The sequence below is a fragment of the Cervus canadensis genome, chromosome 16 (assembly GCF_019320065.1).
Source record: "Cervus canadensis isolate Bull #8, Minnesota chromosome 16, ASM1932006v1, whole genome shotgun sequence".
In the NCBI taxonomy this organism is placed as follows: Eukaryota; Metazoa; Chordata; class Mammalia; order Artiodactyla; family Cervidae; genus Cervus; species Cervus canadensis.
This window is the reverse complement of record NC_057401.1, coordinates 2,511,225-2,537,214: the sequence shown is the minus strand read 5'-3', so window position 1 is coordinate 2,537,214 and position 25,990 is coordinate 2,511,225. Positions and strand designations below refer to the sequence as shown.

The 25,990-nt window shown below is 39.1% G+C and overlaps 1 protein-coding gene across 4 annotated transcripts in view; it reads right to left on the bottom strand.

The window, feature by feature from the left end:
* The window catches only part of RANBP17 (RAN binding protein 17), a 341,553-nt gene extending 316,715 nt beyond the window's left edge, over positions 1–24,838 (bottom strand). For 3 of the 4 annotated variants that reach the window (XM_043488707.1, XM_043488705.1, XM_043488706.1), the window contains exons 1-3: positions 24,692–24,837; positions 9,353–9,499; positions 5,824–5,914 (exon numbers count right to left, since the gene is read on the bottom strand). In XM_043488707.1, coding sequence (XP_043344642.1) covers positions 5,824–5,914; positions 9,353–9,499; positions 24,692–24,709 — 256 coding nt within the window. In that variant the 5' untranslated portion in view covers positions 24,710–24,837. Of the gene's footprint in view, positions 1–5,823; positions 5,915–9,352; positions 9,500–24,691 lie in introns of all 4 variants that reach the window. The other variant, XM_043488704.1, reaches the window with a different exon arrangement.
* Between the last annotated feature and the right edge of the window lie 1,152 nt (positions 24,839–25,990).

Here is a 25,990-nt window from a genome sequence, read left to right as displayed (position 1 = left end):
TTACCAACAAATATGAACGTCAAAGAGGTAAACAACTGTCACGGAGGCCAGGTTGTTTTGGTTTGAGTTTCTGTTTGTTTGTTGTTTTCAAACACCAGCCAATTCATATACACGTGTACACCCGTGCAGATTCATGTCAGTGTATGGCAAAAACCACCACAAAATTGTAAAGTAATTACACTCCAATTAAAATAAATTAATTAATTACAAAAAAATACTCTACTAAGTCCAAACTTGTAGTCCAAACTTTGTGATCATTTGGCTGATACTTTCAGTGTTACACATTATAGAAATTTAACATGAAATACTTTTTGACTGATTAATTGAAGTCAAGTAAAAAACATGCCATAAAGTCTATTAGAAAACACACAAAAAGATCACAAAAGAAAGGGGAACGACTCAATCTCTTGAGGCTTTGGATTTTGAGACTCAAAATCTCTTTGGACTTTGGTCCAAAAGGCTAGCATGTTATTTAAGGGAAAAGGTAAAGAGAATATAAATACCCCAATATTAACTCCAAATGCTTTACGAGAAACAAATCTAGATGCTGTGAACACAAAAATTTGAGCTCAAGAGCTAGCTTAAGAAATATTTTGAGAGAGAATACATACAGAAAGAAACTATCAAGAGAAGATCAAGATAAGATTTAGGAGGTGAAAATGTGGGAAAACGGCAATCTTCACACATGGCTGGTAAAAACACAAAATGGTACAGACACTTTGAAACACAGTAGTGCAGTTTCTTTAAAAGTTAAGAATAAAGTTACCTATGACCCAGCAATTTCACTCCCAGGTATCTACTCAAGAGAAATGAAAACATATGTTCACTCAAAAACTTGTGTGTCAATTGTTCATGGTAGCATTACTCATTGTGGTCAAAAAAGCAAAAAATACCCAAATGCCCATCAAGTGGTGAAATGATAACAAGACATCACATATCTATACAAGGGAATATTATTCTATAATTAAAAATGAAATATCAACACATGCTACAACATGGATGAACCTCAAAAACATTTTGCTAAGTGAAAGAAATCATATGTAAAAAAACTACACATGGTAAGATTTTATTTAAATGAAATATCCACAAAAGGTGAACGTTATACAGGCAGAAAACATCTTAGAGGTTGATGGTATGGGAGCAGGGCTGTCAATGAGCATGGGCATTTTGGGGGTATGATGGGAATGTTTACACAAATCTGTAAATTTACCAAAAATAAAAAATTGTACACTTAAAACAAGTAAATTTTGTGATATGTAAATTATACTTCAATAAAGCTGTTTGAACGGAAGTTAGCAAGGAAGAAAAGAGAGAGGGAGGGATTGAATAAAGGACAGAGAAAGGGAAGGAAAACTGATTGATTTATATAGGTAATTAAACTTAAGCTACACTTTTATTTAAGGATTGACCTGATGGCTCAGATGGTAAAGAACATGCCTGCCAGGCAGGAGACACAGGTTCTATCCCCAGGTTGGGAAGATCCTCCGGAGAAGGGAATGGTTACCCACTCCAGGATTATTGCCTGGAGAGATCCATTGACAGAGAAGTCTATGGCGTCGCAAAGAGTTAGACACGAATGAGCAACTAACACTTTTGGAGGAGGCTTCCCTGGTGGTTTAGATGGTAAAGAATCTGCCTACAGTGCAGGAAACTTGGGTTCAATCCCTGGGTCAGGAAGATCCCCTGCGGAAGCGATCACAAAGAGTCAGACATGACTGAGGGACTAATACTTTCACACTTTTATTTGAATACAAGATTAAAAGGATAACATTCCAGGCTAGAGAAAATGCAAGAAAAGGCACCAAGGCAGAAATAACACAGTATGGGAAAAATACCTCTGGTACAACTAAGAAGCTAATACCAATGAAGATATAAGACTATGAGGATGATCTACCAGTTTCAAGCTCATGAAAGGACTTTGTTGCCAAGCTGAGAGGAAACAGTATTTTAATTGATGGGCAATAGTAAGACATTGTAAATTATACTAATAAAGGCAGAAAACAGTGTCCTGAACACAGAGAATAGGCAACAGAGTTAATGCTGGGAAACAAGGAAATATGTAGTCTGGGACCATATCATGAAAGAGTGAAAATTCTGGACTTGATATAAGAAAGGCAATGTGACTTTGAGTCAACCTTCACATTTTCCATTTTAACTAATATGCCAATTATTCTACTACACATGTCAGACAGGTCATAACATTCTAATCTACTTGAGGAAGCAAGAGTAGTTAAGTCAAACCCAAGAAACTCATAAAGGAAACACATCATTTGTTGCTTGAAACTGCATTATAGGTTTCTACTTTTCTCCAAATTTCTTTTGAGTACACTCATTTTTAGTGAGTACACTTTTAAGTATCCACTTAAAAAATATAAGTGAAAGAAACAATCTGATAGGCCCATATCTATTAAATTGAGTCAATAATTAAGTGGCATGTAGCCTAGGTATGCAAGCATTGTTCAACAATTGAAAATCAATTAATGTAATCCATCATATCAATGGGCTAAAGAAGAAAAATCACATGATCATAACAAATATAAAAAAGATTTTTAAAAAATCCAACAGCCATTGATGATTAAAAAAAAAAAAACTTTCAGGAAACAACGGGAACAGAGGGGGAACGTTCTCAACTTGATAATGAACATCTATAGAAAAAACCACAGCTGATGAATAAAATCAAAGAACTAAATAAATGAAGAGATATCCCATGTTCACGAATAGGAAGACTCAATGCTGTCAAGATGTCAGTTCTTCCCAAACTGATCTATAGATTCAATTGCAATTCCAATAAAAATCCAAGCAATCTGGATATTGACAAATTGATTCTAACGTTTATACGGAGAGGCAAAAGACCCAGAAGAGCCAACACAATACTAAAGGAGAAAAACAAAGTTGGAGGTCTGACACTACCTAACTTTAAGACTTATTTTTATAAAGCTACAGTAATCAAGACTGTGTGGTACTCGTGAAAGAACAAACAGATCAATGGAGCAAAAGAGAGAACTCAGAAATAGACCCACATAAATACATTCATCTGACCTTTGACAAAGGAGCAAAGGTGATAATATGGAGTAAAGATAGTCTTCTCAACAAATGGTGGCAGAAATGGACCTCCACACGCAAAAAAAAAAAAAAATCTAAACACAAAACCTTCACTTTTCACAAAAATTAATTAAAAATGGCTCACAACTCTGAATGTAAAATGCAGAACTATAAAAATTCCTAAAAGATAAAAGGAATAAAATATAGGTGACCTCAGGTTTAGTGATGACATTTTACAAATAACATTAAAAAATAATTGATAATGTGGACTTCATTAAAATCAAAAGCTTCTGACCAAAGGAATGAGAAGATAACCCACAAATGGGGAAAATCTTTGCAAAAGACCTGATAAAGGACTATTTACAAAAATATACAAGGAACTCTTGGAACTCAACAATAAGAAAGCAACCTGACTTAAAAACAGGCAAAAGACTTAGACACCTCATCAAAGAAAATATACAGATGACAAATAAGCATATGAAAAGATGTTCAACATGACACGTTATTATCAAACCATATAAGAATGGTCAAAATCCACAACACTGAAAACACCAAATGTTGGCAACCATGTGGGAGAACGGAATTCTCACTGCTAGTAAGAATGCAAAACTGGCACAGCCCCTTTGGATCACAGTTTGGCGATTTCTCACAAATCTAAACATACTCTTACCATACATACAATCCAGCACTCTCCTTAGTATCTACCCAAATGAGGTGAGAACTTATATACACATAAAAACCTGCTTTATAGCAGCTTTATTCATAATTATTCATAATTGCCAAAGCTTGGAAGAAATCAAGGTATCCTTCAATAGGTGAACTGATAAACTGTAGTATGTGAACAGACAAACGCATGGTGCATTCAGACAATGACATGTCAGTCAGCATTAAAAAGCAATGATTTACTAAGCCATGAGAAAACATGGAGAACCTTAAATGCATATTACTAAGTAAAAGAAGCTAATCTGAAAAGGTTACACACACAATTTCAACTATATGACATTCTGAAAAAGGCAAACCTGCGGAAAGAATAAAAAGATCAGTAGTTGCCAGGAATTAGAGGGAAGGGAGATGAATAGTTGGAACACAGGCGTTTTAGGGTAGTAAAATATTGTATACAATACACTAATGGAGGATATGTGTCATTTATACATTTATCCAACCCCACAGACTATACAACACCAACAACACCAACACTGAACTCTAATGTAAACTACAGAGTTTGGGTGATAATGATGTATCAGTGTAGGTTAATCAGCTGTAACAAAGGTACCCACTCTGGTGCAGGATGCTAATAATGGTGGGTGTGAAAACTGAGGAAGGCTATACATGTACAGGACCAGAGGCGTATACAGGAATTATCTGTACTTTTTGCTCAATTTTTCTGTGAAGCTAAAAGTGCTCCAAAAAAAAAAGTCTACCTAAAATATGTTTGTGTATGTGTGCAAAGTTGAACAAAATCACGTTATGACAGGTTTATAACATTTGACTTATTTTTTAAACTGTAGATTTCTCTTTTGCTTTCTTAAGCACACAAGTCCATGACAGAATAGATAAACTCTCCTCTAGATATTCTTCAGCCCATACATTTTTTTGGTAGATGTTCCTTATCAAGTTGAAGAAGTTCCCCTCTATTCTTAGGTACTTAAAGAAATATCAAACATATAAGACAAATGAGGAATTATTGTGGGATTTGAGCATTCAAAAACTGAGCTTAAAAGAACCATCATACATAATACTATACTTTAATTTTTCTGTTACACAAACATGAACCATGTGAACCTTGAGGCTGGACAGTAGAATGAGTCAACAGTCTACTTCCAATGTGAAAAAGATAACCAAAAAAACACCCCATACCTCAACTATTGGAGCTTTGTCCATACAAAAAACAACACACACTTAAAATCTTATTAATATCTTACCTTTGAAAAACATATTGGTATATCATAGAATCAATTTTCCAACTATACTAAGTTTCAAGCACTGTTCATCCCTAAACACACTATTTTCCTAGAAAGAAGGAAACTACTTTCAATTTTATATGCATCCCACAAGATTTTGATATAGTATTCTGAGAATAGAGAGTAGACTTTTCCCATCATCTAGTCGTATATGAAGTTAAGACAATCGCTAAGAGCATGGACTCCATACAAACTGTGCAAGTTTGAATCAGCTCTATTTCTTCTAGCTGTGTGATCTTGGGTACATTATAGAGCCTATCAAATGTAATTTCCTCATTTATAAAATGAGGATAACAATAGTGCCCATCTCAGAAGTTCTGTAAATAAAATGAGATAGTGCAAATCTTAGTATATGGTACAGACGATTGGTCCCCACCTTCTGTCACCAGGGACCAGTTTCATGGAAGACAATTCTTCTATGGTGTGTTGGTGGTGAGAGGGATGGTTCAGGCAGTAATGCAAGTGGGGAGCGGCAGATGAAGCTTTGCTTGCTTGTCTGCCATTCACCTCCTGCTGTGTGACTGGATTCCTAACAGGTTGAGAATCAGTGCGGATCTGCAGTCCAGGGATTTGGGGCCCCTGGTATAGACAATAAAATGCTACTTCTTATTATTTATTATCAAACTAAACAGATGCTTTTTTGATGCCACATTTTTGTATTACACATCATCATTCATCACCACATATGTAAAGGAGACTTGACCACTCATCTTTAAAAATGACAAAATAACTTGCAAGTTTGTTAACAGTTGAGTATATTTAAAAGAACAGTTATTTTTAAAGTGCAATTTGATTTAAAAAAGCATAATAAACCACTTACTGATATCTATTCTCTGTTCAACTGGCAAAGGACTGACTCGGCTAACAAGTTTTGAAAGACAAGTTGCTGCGAGGAGTTGAGCATAGGATGTCTGTAAAGAAATACATTTTATTTATTATTATCATATACTATGATAGGAGCTTTTCCTAAGCAATACTGGCTATTTTTCTGGTCTTCCAAATTGGCAGACCTACAAGGGATAAGATATACAAAGACATACATGCACACACAAGCAAAAAATCCCTCATAAGGGTAGCTGAGGAAGCCTTTGCAAAGAGCAAGCAGTTTAGAGGGGAAAAAAAATGATAATGAGCAAGTTCAAACAAAATACACATATCATGTCTACACAGTACTGCAAGATCCGGCCTCTGATTATCTCTTCAAATTCATCTGGTTCTTCTCTTCACTATCCTCTGTCCACAACAGCCCTCTTACAGTTCCTTTCAACGTCTTTCCTACCCTGACCTCTCCTCTCCTTCAGATCCATACTGGCTGTATTCACTCTGGCCACTAATTGTCTTAATAGCATGCTCAAGCCTTCAAAATCCTGTTCAGTTATTCACTATACCCCCAGCAATCTCTTGTAAAGTCCTTTCTTTTTTATTCTCTAGACCAGAGTTCAGCTAACTAAGGCCTGTGGATCAAATCCTGTCTGTTCTTGCAAGGCCCATGAGCTACGAATGGTTTTTACTATTTTAAACAGTTGGCAAAAAATAATAATAATAATATTAATACTATTTCGTGACATGTGAAAATTACATGAAATCTAAATTTCAATGTCCATAAACAAAACTCAATAGAACATAGCCACACTCACTCATTTACATGTTGTCTATGTCTGCTTTCAGACTATGACAACAGAGTCAAATAGTTAAAACAGTATATGGCACTCGTTGCCTCCTACTGCTCAATGCACTATAAACTTCCATGATGTACTTACTAACTCTCACAGCACATAAAGTACCATGAGTATCACCATGACATGTACCTTTTATTATCACCAGCACATATCTGTCATATCAAAACAAGAAAAGATAGGAGTAGACTTCAAATGTCTAACTTTTAAGGCACAGCGAAATGTGGATTATTTTGTTATTGAATGAGACAGCAAAGCAACGTGCTTTTTATGCACTGGCACTATAGCTGTCCTAAAAGAATAAAATATATGCTGACAGTATCAGACTAGGTACTCCTGCCAATAATCCGAACTCACAGGGAATTAAGTCAGACAAAGGAGAAAATGTTAAACAATATATATAACACTGAAATTTTTCCACAAAAAAATAAAGACTACAACCAAAGTTAGGTTTTGAAATGGCTTACTTGTTAGCCAAGTAGGAAAAGCCACTTACCAACAAAGAACTAATTAAATCACCATTATTTTCAGTAGCCAAAGTTACACATGCAGAAAAAATGAATTTCAGACTACTTGCCTGTCAATGAGAATAGGGCCTGGACAGTTAAAAACAACAGAGCAACATCAAAATTCAATTTCAAACCAGGTGAAAGATTTGGAGGCTCTCCTTAGTTCTTTATGAGTTAACAGATGTTATCAACACATATAGCTCACACTGTTATCAATATGATCTGCTTATTCCAGAACCCAATGCTAAGTTTGAAGTGACTAAAGAATTAATCTTCATGAAGACTCTGCATGAAACTACTGGGCAGAGTATTTTCAAAGAAGCTGAGAAAATACTAATCTGTAACCTAAAGTGGTTGCTAAATGTGTCACAAGCAGCGGTAAAATATATGGAACAGAAAAGGCTTAGTTGGACAAATTTACAAAGCTTGTAAAAACATAAGAGTCTAGAGTCTGGTTATTCATCTTATTATTCATCAGTAGACACTCTGTAGTAAATATCCGAATCTATCATGTGTTAATGAATCAATGGTATTAACAGTGGATTTTAAATCACTTTCATGAATTCATCTTCAGTTCTGACAATTTCTATCAGAAACAGAAGCTTAAAATTCTGACTTGCCCTACCATACTACTAGTTCAGTAGCCTGGCAGTGGTAAAGTCTTATTGCAATTTTTTCTGGAGGGGCTCAGGAATAAGACTGAAATTTTTCTGAATGAGAAGAACCATCTTAATCCACTATTGTTAAACATTAAATGGCTTTTGAAATTAGTTTTTGCTGCAAACTTGATAAAAAGTCTCTTAATGAATTCCACCTAACGTTACAAAATTGTATAAGGCAAATACTGCTTAGTACTAATATTAAACTTAAAATGTAATAAAGTCATTCCAATAACAACTAACACTGATTAAATCACAAATAATATCAAGCTGTTTTACACATTTTCCATACTGTCAAATGTTAAAAAAAAAGTAGCCAAATCTCTATTCCTGAGTATATTTTCTGAGCTCAAACTATGTTTTCAGGCCTTGATATAAGTGCAAAGGAAATTTCAAAATCCATTTAACTGAGCAATTCAGGCACCTTCACCTAACCTTCAACTGGAAGTGATTAATCTAGAATATAATCACATCCTAAAAGGCAAATATCAAGAGAAATTTTAATGCAGTTTTATACATGCCATCTAAGTGATGAATATGCTTAATTAAAATCATATGCTCATAAACTGATATCAATACACGGTAGTACCTATCTGTGTGAAGACATTTTTAAAACTGAAATTTGTAAAATCTCTTTACAAATACGTATTAACATATGGACATTTGCAGTCAATGCTAATGACAGGAAATACCAACTCTGAACTTCAATTAAGCAAAAACGTTATCCCTAAAAGAATAATTCAATTCTTTTCATCAGTAGACTTACACTACAAAAAACTGTACTCAATTATAATTATTTTAAATTTCATCAATAAAACTTCATGGAAATTTTTTTCTCTCTTCTGATAGGCACATTTACAAAACATCCTTGGTTTTTCATCTTGGTCCACAAAGACTAAAATATTTACAATCTGGCCCTTTACAGAAAAAGTCTGCTTTTTTCAACCTCTGCTCTACAACCTCTCACTTTAGTGCTTACCATATCATTCCACAGCTCTTTATTTAAACATATGCCTTCTCAGATAAACTATGAGTTACTTTAATGTGTGTAAATAAAGCAAGTAGGTAGTACGGTGCCTGCTTTTACAATTAAATATTTGCTAAATGATGCTGAATGAATGGCTATGAAACTCTACAAGACAGGAAGGCAAGAGCATTCCTCTGAATCATTCCTTCACATTTCAGAGTTAACTACAATCTGCTTCTTCCACCTAGACTTTTTTAATTCCAACTTTTTAAAATATAACTTTTTCCACTGATAGAAGACTTAAAAGGGGGCCAAGAGGAATCAAGAAAGTATTTCAATTCATGTTATTTCTACCTCCTGGGATCTTTCCTAAGTTTTCTTTCTAGGCATTCCAATTCTTTGACAGTCAAATAAACCATAGCAAAAAGACACGTGGTAATACTTACAGTTAACCTACACTGGTAACCTACATGCATTGATTAACACTGACATATACCTACCGATCTTTCATTGTTAATTGCTATTATCAAATACTTACTGTTCCTTGTTCTAATAAAAGTTGACACTTGCTGAGACATTCTGGGCTGTCAATAAGTTCCAGGAGTGCTTTCTCAGCCTCTATTCTTTGTGTAAGATCAGTCCCTATGTAGAGATGAGTACACAATGCTTCCAATTCAGCCAAACTCTTGAGAAGAAAAAAAAATTAGCATTTTACTTGAGTGGAAAAACGATAAATATGTTAATCACAGAACACAAGAGATGCAAATATCATGCATGTACTCATCAAGTCAATAAATGCTCATTGAGCTACTTCTACTTACTAGGGGTTACAGTGTTGAACAAAAAAAAAGGCAAATCTCCTAGCTCTAAATTACTTAAATTAAAACTGATAGTTCTGTGATGGAAAAGAAGTACAGAAAGAAGGGGACGTGCCTAATCCAAGGAGTTTAAAAAGGTATGCCTAAAGTGGTAACATCTACAGTGACCAGAAAGGACCAGTCATATGAAACAGAAAACAGTCCAGACAAAGAAACAGCATTTCCTGGGGTCCAGAATAGAGCATAATCATCTCAAGGCATTGGAAGATCAGTACGACTGGTAAACAGACAGCAAGGAGGAGATGCCGAATGAAGGTAAAGAGACGGGTGAGGGGAACTATCATGTGCAAGTTGCACACATTATGTCAGTTTACATCCTTTTTCAGACTGTAACAATGTCAATGGTTCCATCAATATTAAAAAGATATAAATATACACTGATGTGGGTCTTCTAAACTAATGACTCACAGTGCTGCAGGTGAACCCTGGCATGATTCTCAGAAACTATGACTTAACCCCATGTTACTTATAGCCAGCTATCATGTTGCAGATTCTATGATACAGACACAAGGAATCATTCATTGTGCTTAGCATCAGAAAGAACACAAATAACAAATATTGGCAAAAATGTGAAGAAAAGGTAACCCTCATACATTGTCTGTGGGAATGTAAAGTAGTGTGGCCACTTTGGTAACAGTAGGGAGCTTCCTAAAAAAAACTAAAATAGAACCATATGACCCAGCAAAAAACCAGGATATATATCAAAAAAAACCTAAAAACACTAATTTGAAAAGCTACATGCACTGCAATGTTCACAGAATGATTTACATGTGCCAAGATATGGAATAAACCTAAGTGTTCACCAACAGATGAATGAATCGAAAGATGTGGTATACACACAAACACATGCATCACTTCAGTTGCTCAGTTGTGTCCGACTCCAGGCAACCCCATGGACTGCAGCACGCCAGGCCTCCCTGTCCATCACCAACTCCTGGAGCTTGCTCAAACTCATGTCCATCAAGTTGGTGATGCCATCCAACCATCTCATCCTCTGTCATCCCCTTCTCCTCCCACCTTCAAACTTTCCCAGTATCAGAGTCTTTTCCAATGAGTTAGTTCTTTGCATCAGGTGGCCAGTCTTGTGGAGTTTCAGCTTCAACATCAGTCTTTCCAATGAATATTCAGGATTGATTGATTTCCTTTAGGATAGACTGGTTGGATCTCCTTGCTGTCCAAGGCACTCTCAAGAGTCTTCTCCATCACCACAGTTCAAAACCATCAATTCTTCAGCACTCAGCTTTCTTTATAGTCCAGCTCTCACATCGATACACGACACTGGAAGAACCATAGCTTTGACTAGACGGACCTTTGTTGGCAAAGTAATGTCTCTGCTTTTTAATATGCTGTCTAGGTTGGTCATAACTTTCCCTCCAACAAGTAAGTGTCTTTTAATTTCATGGCTGAAGTTACCATCTGCAGTGATTTTGGAGGCCCCAAAAATAAACAGTCATTGTTTCCACTGTTTCCCCATCTACTAGCCATGAAGTGATGAGACCAGAAGCCATGATCTTAGTTTTCTGAATGTTGGGTTTTAAGTCAGATTTCTCACTCTCCTCTTTCACCTTCAAAAAGAGGCTCTTTAGTTCCTCTTCATTTTCTGCCATAACAGTGGTGTCATCTGCATATCTGAGGTTATTGATACTTCTCCTGCCAATCTTGATTCCAGCTTGTGCTTCATCCAGCCCAGCATTTTGCATGATGCACTCTGCGTAGAAGTTAAATAAGCAGGGTGACAACATACAGCTTTGACGTATCCATTCCTGATTTGGAACCAGTCTGTTCCATGTCCAGTTCTGTTGCTTCTTGACCTGCACACAGATTTCTCAGGAGGAAGGTCAGGTGGTTTGGTATTCCCATCTCTTGAAGAATTTTCCATTTGTTGTGATGCACATGGTCAAAGGCGGTGGCATAGTCAATAAAGCAGAAGTAGATTTTTTTTGGAACTCTTGCTTTTTTGATGATCCAAAGTATGTTGGCAATTTGATCTATGGTTCCTTGATGATCCAAAGTATGTTGGCAATTTGATCTGGCAAAATGTCTTGTGTGAAACATGTTTTTCTTAATTTCCATGAAACAACATTCTGCAGTCTAATAAAACTTTTATCTACTGTACATAGAAAAAAAAAATAAATAAATAAATAAATAAATCCAGCTTGAACATCTGGAAGTTCACGGTTCATGTATTGTTGAAGCCTGGCTTGGAGAATTTTGAGCATTACTTTGCTAGCGTGTGAGATGAGGGCAATCACGCGGTACTTTGAGCATTCTTTGGGATTGCCTTTCTTAGGGATTAGAATGAAAACTGACCTTTTCCAGTCCTGGCCACTGCTGAGTTTTCCAAATTTGCTGGCATATTGAGTGCAGTGTTTTCACAGCATCATCTTTTAGGATTTGAAATAGCTCAGCTGGAATCCATCACCTCCACTAGTTTTGGTCATAGTAATGACCAAAGGCCCACTTGACTTCGCATTCCAAAATGTCTGGCTCCTGGTGAGTGAACACATCATTGTGATTATCTGGGTCATGAAGATCTTTTTTGTATAGTTCTTCTGTGTATTCTTGCCACCTCTTCTTAATATCTTCTGCTTCTGTTAGGTCCATACCGTTTCGGTCCTTCATTGTGCATATCTTTCCATGAAATGTTCCCTTGGTATCTCTAATTTTCTTGACGAGATCTCTAGTCTTTCCCATTCTATTGTTTTCCTCTACTTCTCTGCACTGATCACCAAGGAAGGCTTTCTTATCTCTCCTTGCTATTCTTTGGAACTCTGCATTCAAATGGGTATATCTTTCCTTTTCTCCTTTGCCTCTAGCTTCTCTTCTTTTCTCAGCTATTTGTAAGGCCTCCTTCAGACAACCATTTTGCCTTTTTGCATTTCTTTTTCTTGGGAATGGTCTTGATCCCTGCCTTCTGTATAATGTCACAAACCTCTGTCCACAGTTCTTCAGGCACTCTGTCTATCAGATCTAGTCTCTGGAATTTGTCACTTCCACTGTATAATCATATGGGATTTGATTTAGATCATATCTGAATGGTCTAGTGGTTTTTCCTACTATCTTCAATTCAAGCCTGAAGTTTGCAATAAGGAGTTCATGATCTGAGCCATAATAGTCAGCTCCCAGTCTTGTTTTTGCTGACTGTATAGAGCTTCTCCATTTTTGGCTACAAAGAATATAATCAGTCTGATGTTGGTATCGACCATCTGGTGATGTCCATGTGTAGAGTCTTCTCTTGTGTTGTTGGAAGAGGGTGTTTGCTATGACCAGTGCATTCTCTTAGCAAAACTCTATTACCCTTTGCCCTGCTTCATTTTGTACTCCAAAGCCAAATTTGCCTGTTATTCCAAGTATCTCTTAACTTTCTACTTTTGCCTTCCAGTCCCCTATAACTAGAAGACATGTTTTTTGGGTGTTAGTTCTAGGTCTTGTAGGTCTTCATAGAACCGTTCAACTTCAGCTTCTTCAGCATTACTGGTTGGGGTACAGACTTGGATCACTGTGATATTGAATGGTTTGCCTTGGAAATGAAGAGAGATCATTCTGTCATTTTTGAGATTGCACCCAAGTACTGCATTTCGGACTCTTCTGTTGACTATGAGGGCTACTCCATTTCTCCTAAGGGATTCTTGCCCACAGTAGTAGATATAATGGTCATCGGAGTTAAATTTGCCCATTCCAGTTCACTTTAGTTCACTCATTCCTAAAATGTCGATGTTTACTCTTGCCATCATCTCCTGTTTGACTTCCAATTTACCTTGATTCATGGACCTAACGTTCCAGGTTCCTATGCAATACTGTTCTTTACAGCGTCAGACTTTACTTTTGTCATCACCAGTCACATCCACAACTGGGTGCTGTTTTTGCTTTGGCTCCATCTCTCCATTCTTTCTGGAATTATTTTTCCACTCTTCTCCAGTAGCATATTGGGCACCTACTGACCTGGGGGCCATCTTTCAGTGGCATATCTTTTTGCCTTTTCATACTGTTCATGGGATTCTCAAGGCAAGAATACTGAAGTGGTTTGCCATACCAACAGAATATCTCAACCATAAAAAAGAATGAAATTTTGCCATTTACAGCAACATGGATGGACTTGGAAGGCATTGAAAGTCGCTCAGTCATGTCTGACTCTTTGCGACCCCATGGACTATAGTCCCTGGAATTCTCCAGGCCAGAATACTGGAGTGGGTAGCCTATCCCTTCTCCATGGGATCTTCCTAACCCAGGGATCGAACCCAGGTCTCCCACATTGCAGGCAGATTCTTTACCAGCTGAGCTACAAGGGAAGCCCAAGAACACTGGAGTCAGTAGCCTATCCCTTCCCCAGCAGATCTTCCCAACCCAGGAATCGAACTGGGTCTCCTGCATTGCAGGTGGATTCTTTACCAACTGAGCTATCAGGGAAGCCCCCTTGGAGGGCATTATGCTAAGTGAAATAAGTCAGAGGAGAGGAAGACAAATAGTGTATGATACCACTTATATGTGCAGAATCTAAAAAACACAACAAACTAGTTAATATAACAAAAAAAGAAACAGATTCACAGATACAGAAAACAAACTTGTGGTTACCTGTGGAGGGAGGGTGGGAAGAGGCAGTATAGAGCTCGGGGAGTAGGAGGTACAAACTACTGGGAGTAAGACAGGCTACGATATATTGTAAAACAGAGGCAACATAGTCAACATTTTGTAATAACTTTAACCTTTAAAAATTGTATAAAAATATAGATGAGGATAAACAAGTAAATTTTAAAAATAAAAATGAACAATTCATTCTGTAATCATTCATTCATTTATAAGTACAATCTCATCAGAAGATACAGGATACATGGATAAAATCTGAAAGAAAAATTTTTAAATGAGTTCAGTATTCCTCTCAGCTTTAGAGAATTTTTGCTAAAGGCATCTTACTAAAACTACTTCAGTTTGAACTTAAGAGAATTATTCTTTGGAGGTCAAAAAAACTTGGCACAGATTTTAATGTCAGGTAGGCATATGAAAGTAATGGGATATTCATAAGTAATGCCATTTTTTTAATCCTTTCTGGATTAAAATGAATTTTTATGAGGCAGTCTTACAGCTACACTAGTCTAAGCATTCCCTCAGATGCGTATACCTTTGCCAAATAAGAACAGAAGAGGGCTACAGAGAATGAGGAAGTTGAATAGCATCACCAACTCAGTGAACATGAGTTTGTGCAAATTCCAGGAGATGGTGAAGGACAGAGAAGCCTGGTGTGCTGCAGTCCATGGGGTCATGGAGTCAGATACAACTTAGTGACTAAACAACAACAAAGAGGAATACATAAGAGATACTGAAATGAAACCTCCCCTAACTCCCTTTATTCTTTACAGTTCTCACTCCTTGTTTCTTTACGGCATTTTCCACTTCTTTATCCTAGGCCAGAGCGCAACATCCCACACTAAGAATTTTTTGCTATAGTGAAAATAAAAGTACAAAAGAAAGGTTTCAAAAGGATAAAGATAAAGGACCTCAAATGAACCACATTTTAAACATTTCCTCTATCTGGATTGTCCCAACAAGCCCTAATAGTGCTACTACATACTGTTTATAACATTAAAATGTGTAGAAAACGTATGGTTCATGAACACATATGAATTCTCATGTTTCCTCCAAGGGTAAGAAACATAAAAATGAAAAAAGCTACCATTTTCCCTCTTGTGACTCATGATCAACCTCAGAGTATTTTCCTTCATCTAATAAATTTTAAGGGCTGAATTTTCGAGCTGATAATAACCAGAATAATTTAATGATAAACTGATCCTGCTATCATGCATTCAACTATACATCAATAGGTATAGTCTCTGAAGAAATAGACTCTGAGTGTAAAAAAAATGAAGCCAGAAATAGTGACAAAATCTAACTACTGAAAAACAAAAGCCAGCAATAACTGAGACTAACAATAGCATATACCTCATAGGTTTGCTGGGAGGATTAAATGAGCTAGGGCCACATAACTTCTAGCGCACTTTACACCCTATAAAGATTAGTTGTTTATTACTAGTATTACCTAATAATAGTAGTGTAATGGATAGAACCGTATCCTCTTAAAAGATATATTCAAGTCCTAACCCCCAATACCTCTGAAATATTTGGAAATAAGGTCTTTGTAAATCCTTAAATTAAGGATGGAGGGATGAGATCAAACCGAGGGATTGAGGGCAGGCTCTAAATCCAGTCATTCATAAAAGAGATAGGGACATTTGAGGTGCAGAGACACAAGTAAATAGGTCTTAGGAAGGATGAGGAAAAGACTGGGGTGATATATCTACAAGTCAAGGATCACCAAGAACTGCAAGCAGCTATCAGAACATAGGGGCAAAGTATGGAACAGTTTCTCCCTCAAGGGCTCCAAGAAGAGACCAATCCTGTCAACACATTAATTTCAGACTTCTGGCTTCCATACTTATAAAAGAATAAATTTTCATTTTTTTAACTCGCACAGTTTGTGGTAATTTGTCACAACAGCCCCAGGAAACATAAACATTAATATTAATCAATTCAAGGATATCTAAGTAAATATGGAAAAGTTCTGGAATTTTTCCCTTTTTGCTATATTGATTTAGAGAACTCCAACACAGACTTGTTTATATCAACAATGCTATCAATGACCCTTTTAACCCAAATGCCTTTTGAATTATTAACCACTGAAGAGCAGTGCAAGATAAAAAGGTAAAAGTTTGAACTTTCTCCTAAGACTGAAACAAAGGGGAAAAAAAACTTAAGTTATTCTTTCTCTGTAATGATAACAATTAAATAAATGCCTGGCATATGAAATCATTTTTAGAGAAAAGGATACATACACAAAAATCCTTACCCTGTTGGAAAAGCATTATGTGAACATTTCACAGTTAAACTCACAATGTGATGATCGCTGAGCGACAAAGCAATCTTCTGATTAGCATTTGATTTCACAGAGATTCTGTCTATAAAGAGAGACTTTACTTTTCATGGTGAACCGATAAACTGCATCTTAGTTTTATAGTGATGTCTGAGAATATGGTTAACATAAGCATGCCTCAGAGAAATGGATCCCTTCTCAGTGTGTTGACAAATTTGGTTTGAGTTATTAAATTTTCTACAGGGCTTCATATCAACATTAGAAGCCCATATAAATAAATAACAAGTAGCACTGGACATCACCTACCTCCCATAGATTTACTATCAAACATACAAGGACAGTACCCAATTTCCATAGCCTAGGAGACAACGATATAATCCTGCCTACAGTCTAAATAAGGATCTTCCAAGTTATTCTTGACTCATTTCTGCCCTTTGTACCTGACATACAATTACCCCTAGATAATGCAACTTCTATACAGTAACTCTCACCATATATCCATTAATAGGTAAAATAAGCAAGACAAAAAACAGAGTATATATTGTATGATTCTATAGTAAAAGAAAGCAGATCAGTGATTTCAGGCTGGGGAGGGAGGAGAGAGTGGGAGGATAGGGAAGGATAGGGAAGCAGCAAGGGGGGATTATAAAGGTACAAGGAAACTTGGGGGGTGATAGATATGTTCATTATCTTGATTTCAGTGACGGTTTCAGTTATACACTATGTCAAAATTCATCCAATATGTGTGACTTATTATTTGTCAATTAAACTTCAAGAAGGAGAAGGAAATGGTATTCTTGCCTGGGAAATCCCATGGACAGAGGAGCCTGATGAGTTACAGTCCACGGAGTCACAAAAGAGTTGGACACGACTTAGTCACTAAACAATAACAAGAAAACCTCAAGAAAGCTGAAAAAATGAAGGGTTTTTTCTTTTGTTCTAGAGAAAAATGTCTCCTAATAATAAAAAAATAAATTGATGAACTACAAAAATCCCACCGCAATTAAATTTAAATTCTTTTCAATTACTTCCCTGTATCTTTCTGCCTTCTGGAATTAAACCTCTTAACTGCCATTAATAAAGTGTCTTTATCTTACAATTACTCACTTCCCACAAACTCTTTGTTTTTTCTCCCTTTATTAACTTTTCCTGAGCACCTGAAGGCTTATTTCTGGGCCTCTTAGAACTTCTCCTTCTACAATGAATCGGATCATATTTGTTTTAGTGCTTTATAGTTTACAAAAGTATTTCCATCTTCTATTTTTTAAACCAATCCAAAAAAGTAGACTCCTGTAAATTATGTATTTTAGCATATCCATTTTACAGACCAAAAAAAGAAAAAAAAAAACCCTGAGGCTGAGCAATCAAATACATATGTGTGTGTGTCTGTGTGTCTGTGTACACACACACATAGCTCAAATAGAGCAAATGGTCAATTCTGAGCCACATACAAATCTATAGACCCCAACCACATGTCTCAACACCCTGCCATCTTACCACCTTTTACTTTCAGTTCAGTTCAGTTCAGTCGCTCAGTCGTGTCCGACTCTTCACAACCCCATGGACCACAGCATGCCAGGCCTCCCTGTCCATTACCAACTCCCAGAGTTTACCCAAACTTACATCCATTGAGTCTGTGATGCCATCCAACCATCTCATCCTCTGTCGTCCCCTTCTCCTCCTGCCTTCAATCTTTCCCAGAATCAGTCAGCTCTTCGCATCAGCTAGCCAAAGTATTAAGAGATTCAGCTTCAACATCAGTCCTTCCAATGAACACTCAAGACTGATCTCCTTTAGGATGGACTGGTTGGATCTCCTTGCAGTCCAAGGGACTCTCAAGAGTCTTTTCCAAAACCACAGTTCAAAAGCATCAATTCTTCAGTGCTCAGCCTTCTTTATAGTCCTACTCTCACATCCATACATGACCACTGGAAAAACCATAGCTTTGACAAGACGGACCTTTGTTGGCAAAGTAATGTCTCTGCCTTTTAATATCTGTCTAGGTTGGTCATAACTTTCCTTCCAAGGAGTAAACATTTTTTAATTTCATGGCTGCAGTCACCATCTGCAGTGGCCACAGGACTGGAAAATGTCAGTTTTCATTCCAATCCCAAAGAAAGGCAATCCCAAAGAATGTTCAAACTACCGCACAATTGCACTCATCTCACACACTAGTAAAGTAATGCTCAAAATTCTCCAAGCCAGGTTCAGCAATTCGTGAAGTGTGAACTTCCAAATGTTCAAGCTGGTTTCAGAAAAGGAAGAGGAACCAGAGATCAAATTGCCAACATCCGCTGGATCATCAGAAAAGCAAAAGCAGAAAAATATCTACTTCAGCTTTATTGACTATGCCAAAGCCTTTGACTGTGTGGATCACAATAAACTGTGGAAAATTCTTAAAGAGATGGGAATACCAGTCCACCTGACCTGCCTCTTGAGAAATCTGTATGCAGGTCAGGAAGCAACAGTTAGAACTGGACATGGAATAACAGACTAACATGAATAGGAAAAGTAAGTAAAATAGGAAAAGGAGTACATCAAGGCTGTATACTGTCACCCTGCTTATTTAACTTATATGCAGAGCACATCATGAGAAACGCTGGGCTGGATGAAGCACAAGTTGGAATCAAGACTGCCAGAAGAAATCCCAATAACCTCAGATATGTAGATGACACCACCCTTATGGCAGCAAGTGAAGAACTAAAGAGCCTCTTGATGAAAGTGAAAGAGGAAAGTGAAAAAGTTGGCTTAAAGCTCAACATTCAGAAAACTAAGATCAAAAAAAAAAAAAAGAAAAGAAAACTAAGATCATGGCATCTGGTCCCACCACTTCATGGCAAATAGATGGGGAAACAGTGGAAACAGTGGCTGACCTTTTACTTTAGTCATCATCAACCTGTAGATGATATCCTAGTCCATTCTTTCAACCTTGTCTGTTCACCATCTTTATATTTACCTATAAATTTCTTCTTCTTGGAAATCCAGGAAGATGTTGAAAACAGCCCCAACATGTCAGAAACCGAATTGAACATATTTCCCACAGATTTTCACCTTAAGAGTCCCTTTGCTTCAGAGGTACAGACCAGAATTTAGATTTACAATCTTAATGTTATCTTTTGCGTTTCCTTCTCCTTAGTCCCTCCTATATAGTTAAGAGTTTGGTCTTGCCCAAAGAAAAGTCTTGCCTTTGCCCTCAGATTCTGGGAGGTAGTCTATGTTTATGATAGGAATATTTTTGTTCAGACTGGGGGGCAGGGGCAGGAGGCCACACTCCACGGTCTTAAATTAGTGGCTGACCACACCAAAAATACCAAAGGTGTTTTAGGGTGGGGACTTTTTTTCCCTTTTTATTTATTTATTTCTGGTTGTGCGGTGTTTTCATTGATGTGTGGGCTTCCTCTAGCTGCAGAGAGCGGGGGTTACTCTGTTGCAGCCGGCAGGCTTCTCACTGCAGCAGCTTCTCTTGTTGCAGAGCACAGGCTCTAGGGGGAGTCAGCTTCAGTAGGTGTAGTGCCTGGGCTTCAGCAGTTGTGGCACATGCGCTGAGTAGTTGCAGTTCCCGGGCTCTTGTGTACCAGCTTAATAGCTGTGGCACACTGGCTTAGATGCTCCATCACATCCATCACACAGGATCCAACCTGCATCTCCTGCACTGACAGGCAGATTCTTTACCAGCCACCAGCCACCAGCTCTAGGGTGGGGACTTTAGATGGCATGGTTTCATTTGACCTAAACGCTTAGGTCACTCAAGTGGCACCCAACAAATCACAACTACGTAAAGAAGCCCCAACAAAAATTCCAGAACTCAAAGCTCAGGTTATGCTTCCCTGGTTTGCAATCCTCAGTGCTTACTGCCACACATATATGATGGGAGAGTAACATGTCCTGAGGACCAAAAAGCTTTGTTTCAGGACGCTCCCAGATTCTGCACTATGCACCTCTCTTTCAATCAATTTAGTAGGTGTACTTTCCCAATAATAAACTTGGGTATGATAGCTTTCAGTGAATTATGTGAGTCCTTCTGTTAAACTATCAAACCTGAGAATGGTACTGAGAAACTCCCAAATATGCAAGCGGCGTCAGTAGTGAGGGTAGTCTTGCAAACTGTGCCCTCAAACATTGCAGTTTAGCTAATGCCAAGTATGTAACAATTTATTATAAAGTCCTACCAATTCCTTTAACATAAAGACTCCGACTCAACACCTCTACATGATATTCATAGACAGTAGACCAATAGAACAGTATTTTACAACTGCGGCCTACAGTGCCCTGGATTTCTTTCGGGGTTTCTTCTGCAATCATTGTGGAAGCCTGGAATTTGTCCAAATACTTATTAAAGTGACCTCAAATTATCTAACCTTTCTATACCTCACTTTTGAAACTGCAGGTTTCAAAACCATCTTCCAAAATAATTATGAAGATTAAGATAGAAAGGACAAGAGAAAGCTTGATCCAGCTCCTGGCAAATAGCAGATCTATACAAACTGTAAATAATTTCTTCAGTTAACTATAAAACACCACATTGGTCTTTTGACTATAGTTTCTCCCATTCAACTCCACAACCCCAGAACCATCTTTGCCAAACCCCTTTCTCCTCATGATTCTAATTGTTAATAATCACATCTAGATCAAATCAGGTACAGTAGCCTGGCTGGGTATTAAGAAGCTGACTATAGTCCCAGGTTCTGGGAAGCTAAAAAGATCAACTGCACCTCCTAAGGTTTCCCAAATGTCACCTCTTAATTCTTTCCAAGATTCCTCTGTGAAATCTAAAGTGCCTACCTGTTCCTTGATCCCAGAAACCTCTTTCCTCTTTTCCTTGCCCACTAACCTGGACTGTCTCCTCTAAGACAATCCAGATTCATTTCTTCCTTTGGGACAGAGTACCCTAACTCACAACTTCCTAACCAGAATGCACATGCCTTGAATGGATTATAGGAATATCTAGGATATTGATCCCCTTGACCTTCAGGCAGCCAGGCTTTTAGTTATGAGTAGTTTATGTCAATGGACCACCCAATTACCATTCTTTATGTATGCCAAAATTTGAAAAAGATTGTGAAATAGTAACCTAATCTCACTTTACACAAATCCAATTATGCCAAAATGGCATAATTTTTTATTAACTACCTGGTTGGGTAGATGACTGCAAGATATTGGTATGAAAGAATACGGAATTATGAATTATTATAGTTACTCTAGTTCTGTAGCCTTGGGCAAGTCACAATTGTTCTAAGACTCAGTGTCTTCAGGAATAAAATGTATATATGCACATACAGTAGGGGGACTGGTCCCAGGCCACCCTGCAGATAACCAAAACCCAAAGATGCTCATTCCTTATATAAAATGGCACACTATATGCATATAACCTCTATTAATTTAAATCATCTCATAATACTTTTAATACCTAATACACATGTGTGGGTGCTCAGCTGCTCAGTCATGTCCGACTCTTTGTGACCCCATAGACTGTAGCCTGCCGGAGAAGGCAATGGCACCCCACTCCAGTACTCTTGCCTGGAAAATCCCATGGACAGAGGAGCCTGGTAGGCTGCAGTCCATGAAGTCGCTAAGAGTCAGACACGACTGAGCGACTTCACTTTCACTTTTCACTTTCATGCATTGGAGAAGGAAATGGCAACCCACTCCACTGTTCCTGCCTGGAGAATCCCAGGGACGGGGGAGCCTGGTGGGCTGCCGTCTATGGGGTTGCACAGAGTTGGACACGACTGAAGTGACTTAGCAGCAGCAGACTGTAGCCTGCCAGGCACCTCTGTCCATGGGATTTTCCAAGAACAAATACTAGAGTAGGTTGCCACTTCCTTCTCCAGGGAACCTTCCCCATCCAGAGATTGAACCGTGTCTCCTGCACCTCCTGCATTGGCAGGCAGATTCTTTACCACTGTGCCACCTGGGGAGCCCATACCTAATACAATATAAATGCTATATAAATAGTTGTAAATTCAATGTAAACTATATGTAAATAGTTGCCAGGGTGTGGCAAATTCAAATTTTTTGAAACTTTCTGGAATTATTTCTCTAATATGTTCAATCCACAGTTGGCTGAATCCACTGATGCAAAACTAACAGATACAACAAGTCAACTGTTTACATACACCTCTCAAGCTAGTTGTACGACTCAAAATCTACAAGCATAGAAAAATTCCAAATGGTAGGTACCAGTTATCATTAGTAATAAATGTTCCTTGAGTTAACTGGGTAACAATATGATCCATATACTGAAAACAATTCAAACTGAAAAGGTTCAGAGCTTTTTTCAGGCCTCTCAAACTGTCAGGTCTTTCATTTGTCCAACTCCACCTTTAAGCTGCCCAGAGCTGCTGTGAAATAGATTCTGAAGAAACCAATTTGCGTAGTTCTGGCATTAGGAGTTAATTTTTCCACCACTACCTAAAGTATGAAGAAATCTTCCAGACTGGGTGATTTACTATTACGCATATCTTTCCAATTCTGAAACCATTCCAAACTTCCACCTTAGTTTTTAATTGCCCTCAAGATTTACACCTGAACTATGAACAACTGTTTATCTATTTACAATCCCAAAGCCCTCCCTGTGAGATTCTGCCAGTGAAGATTTCCCAAAGGGCATTTTTACTAAAGTGGTAATAAATAACATTATTTTGACCTGGAGACCCTTAGCAATGGCAAGGAATCAAAACAATGTGTCGGGCTTACTATCTCCTGAGCTGTCAATTACCTGATAGGAGAGTGGATGGTTGAAAAGAAAGGACCCTTTGGAAGAATCGATAATTAAGTAATGAATCACTGTAGTCTCAGGGGGCCCAAAGAAGTCTACAAAGGGTTGGGACGCTTAGATACACTATCACCATGTTATGAAATTGCCTCTCTCTCCAAGGTCATCTGCCTCCACAGCCTCCCCTCCTCCCTTCCCTTTCATGTGAACCTAAGTTCAGTCAGACTGAACCACCCCAGTGGGCCATGTTCTTCCACAATTCTTTGACTTGACTCACACTGTCCTTTTGCCTCTACCCTTCCCTTTCTCTTTGCTCGGCGAAACTCCTACAGTTCTTTCAAGATCCACTAGACTGCAAGTTCCCTAACTGTACAAAGCATAAAGTTTTGAGAGAGTTTTATCTTAAGTACCTAGCAAAGTAGGAATTCAATTAATAAGTGGATGAACGGAAGCTCAAAAAAGCTTGCCTGACAAGCACAGCACCTCTGCCTCGCTGCTTCCCAACACACACACAGAATTGACTGCCCCTTTCAATATTCCCATGATATCCTGTGATTAATTCTATCACATCATTTTTCACACTTACTGTAATTATCTGTGAATTTCATGAGGGCAAGGATGCTAAGATGATGTAATTCTTTATCTCAGAACTCTGCACAGTGCTTGAGACCCGGGGGTGGGGGTGGAGGGGCGCCGGGGTGGGTGCCGAGGAGGCTCTACAATATTTGTTGAATAAATAACTGGATACATGTGCCAAAGTGCCCGAGAATATCTGAATATTTGAGCCTTCCTCCAGCCCGCATCCCATCCTGACCGTTTCTGCGCTCCCAGTGCGCGTCCTGCCCCGGTTTCCTCCTCCAATGAGGCTGCTGCAGAGCCCTCCTTCGCAACTCCCCACAAACAGAGCCCCTGCCGGCTCTGGCCAATTCAAGTCCAACTGCAGAGCTGCTACTTCGGCGGACCCAGGCCCCTCCCGAGCTCCCTCCAAACTGTGTGGAGGCTGACGATGGAGCCGCGGCCGGAGACGCGGCGGGAAAGCTGACCCGGTATTGCCGGGCTCCCACCTGCTCGGGCGCCGCCGAACCTCGGTGCGCGCCGGGCGGCTGCACCCGGGAGGGCGGGCTCCCGCGCGGCCGGTCCTCAGCATCCGCACCTCTCTCGAGAGGCGACCTCCAGCCTAGCTCCTGCCCCTCCACCCGCCATCCCCGAGCTCGGGCCGCCCCTTCCTCGGGCCCGGGCCTGGGGTGGGCAGCCCAGACCAGTGCCTGGTCCCTGGCCAGGAACGGAGTCCAGGGCTCCGACGCACCGGCCGGCGGCCCCGCGGCCTCCGTCGCCGGACTCGGCCCTCAGTCTCCAGACCCCAGCGTCCCGCCGGATTCCCGGCGCGGCGGGGCGGGGATCCGCGGCGCAGAGCGCACTGACCTGGAAGTGCAGCGCCATCTTCCCGGGAGGCGGCGCCGGTCAGCGCCCCGAGCGCCCGAGGGGAGGGAGCGTAGGCGTGCGCCACCAAAGCCCCAGCCGCCCGCGGGGTCCCTGCGCCGCTCGCTCGCTCGTCCCTTCAGCCTCGCGACCGTCGCGTTCGAAGCTCCTGACAGGGCGGGGCCGGCAGGGTGGGGCGAGCGCGGGCGGGCGGGCCCGACGGGGCGGGGACCGGGGGCAGGAATCTAAACTGCCCCCTCCCCCACCGCCCTCACGTTTCAACGGCCGCTGCCTCAGGTGGGTGGTGATGTCAGACCTTTGCCCCTTAACACAACCCCCTCCGCGCAACTGCCGGCCGAGGGTGCCGACCACGTCTCCCACAGACTCTATTTGACCCTAACTCCTAGAGCGCAGCTATTGCCTCCGGCTTCTGACGCCCCTATTTCCATAAGTTTTCTTGTCTCCTAACACTCACTTGTTAATGTCAACTGCTATCCTTGGTCCCTGACTCCCAGAACCCAGGTTTCAGGATTTTAAACTTTTGGTTAAAATTAAACTGACAGTATCTATGTATTGTCAAGTTGTAAAATTCTAGTTCACTAACTTCTTGTCTATATTTCATTTAACATGAACTTACATTTTACACTAAATAATTCCACTGCAATGAGAACTCACTCCTTTCCAGTGCTTTTCGTTTCCTCTTGAAGTTTGACACTTCCAGTTGGTGTCATTGTACTTTAGAGTGAAAAAAAATACCTCATATAGTTCAGGTTTTGGTTTTTTTTTTTTTAGTTCAGGTTTACTAGTGGCAAATTCTCTCAGCTTTTATTAACATGAAAACGTCTTTATTTCACGTACATTTTTTTAAAGGATAGTTTTGCTGGGTATAGAATTCTATTTTGACATTAAAATTTTTTTCTGCACTTATAAAATACCTTTCTCTTGGTTACTGATTGCCTTTATTTCTATTCAGAAATTAGCTGTCAGTCTGATTTTGCTCCTTTGAAGGTAATATGTCTCCTTCTCCTACCCTTGGCTGCTTTAAAATTTTTCCTCTTTCTTTTTGGTCTTTAGCATTTTGAGTGTGATGTAACTGTGTGTGTGTGTGTGTGTTCCTGCTTGAGATTCATAAAGCTTCTTAAATATGATATCTGATTTTTTCTTACTAATTTCTGAAAATTCTTGGTCAGTATGTCTTTAAATAACTGCTTCTGTCCCATTCTTCTCTTTCTGGAACTCCAATTACATGTATGTTAAACCTTTTATAGAGTTTTCCATGTCTCTTATATACTCCTTTTTGTA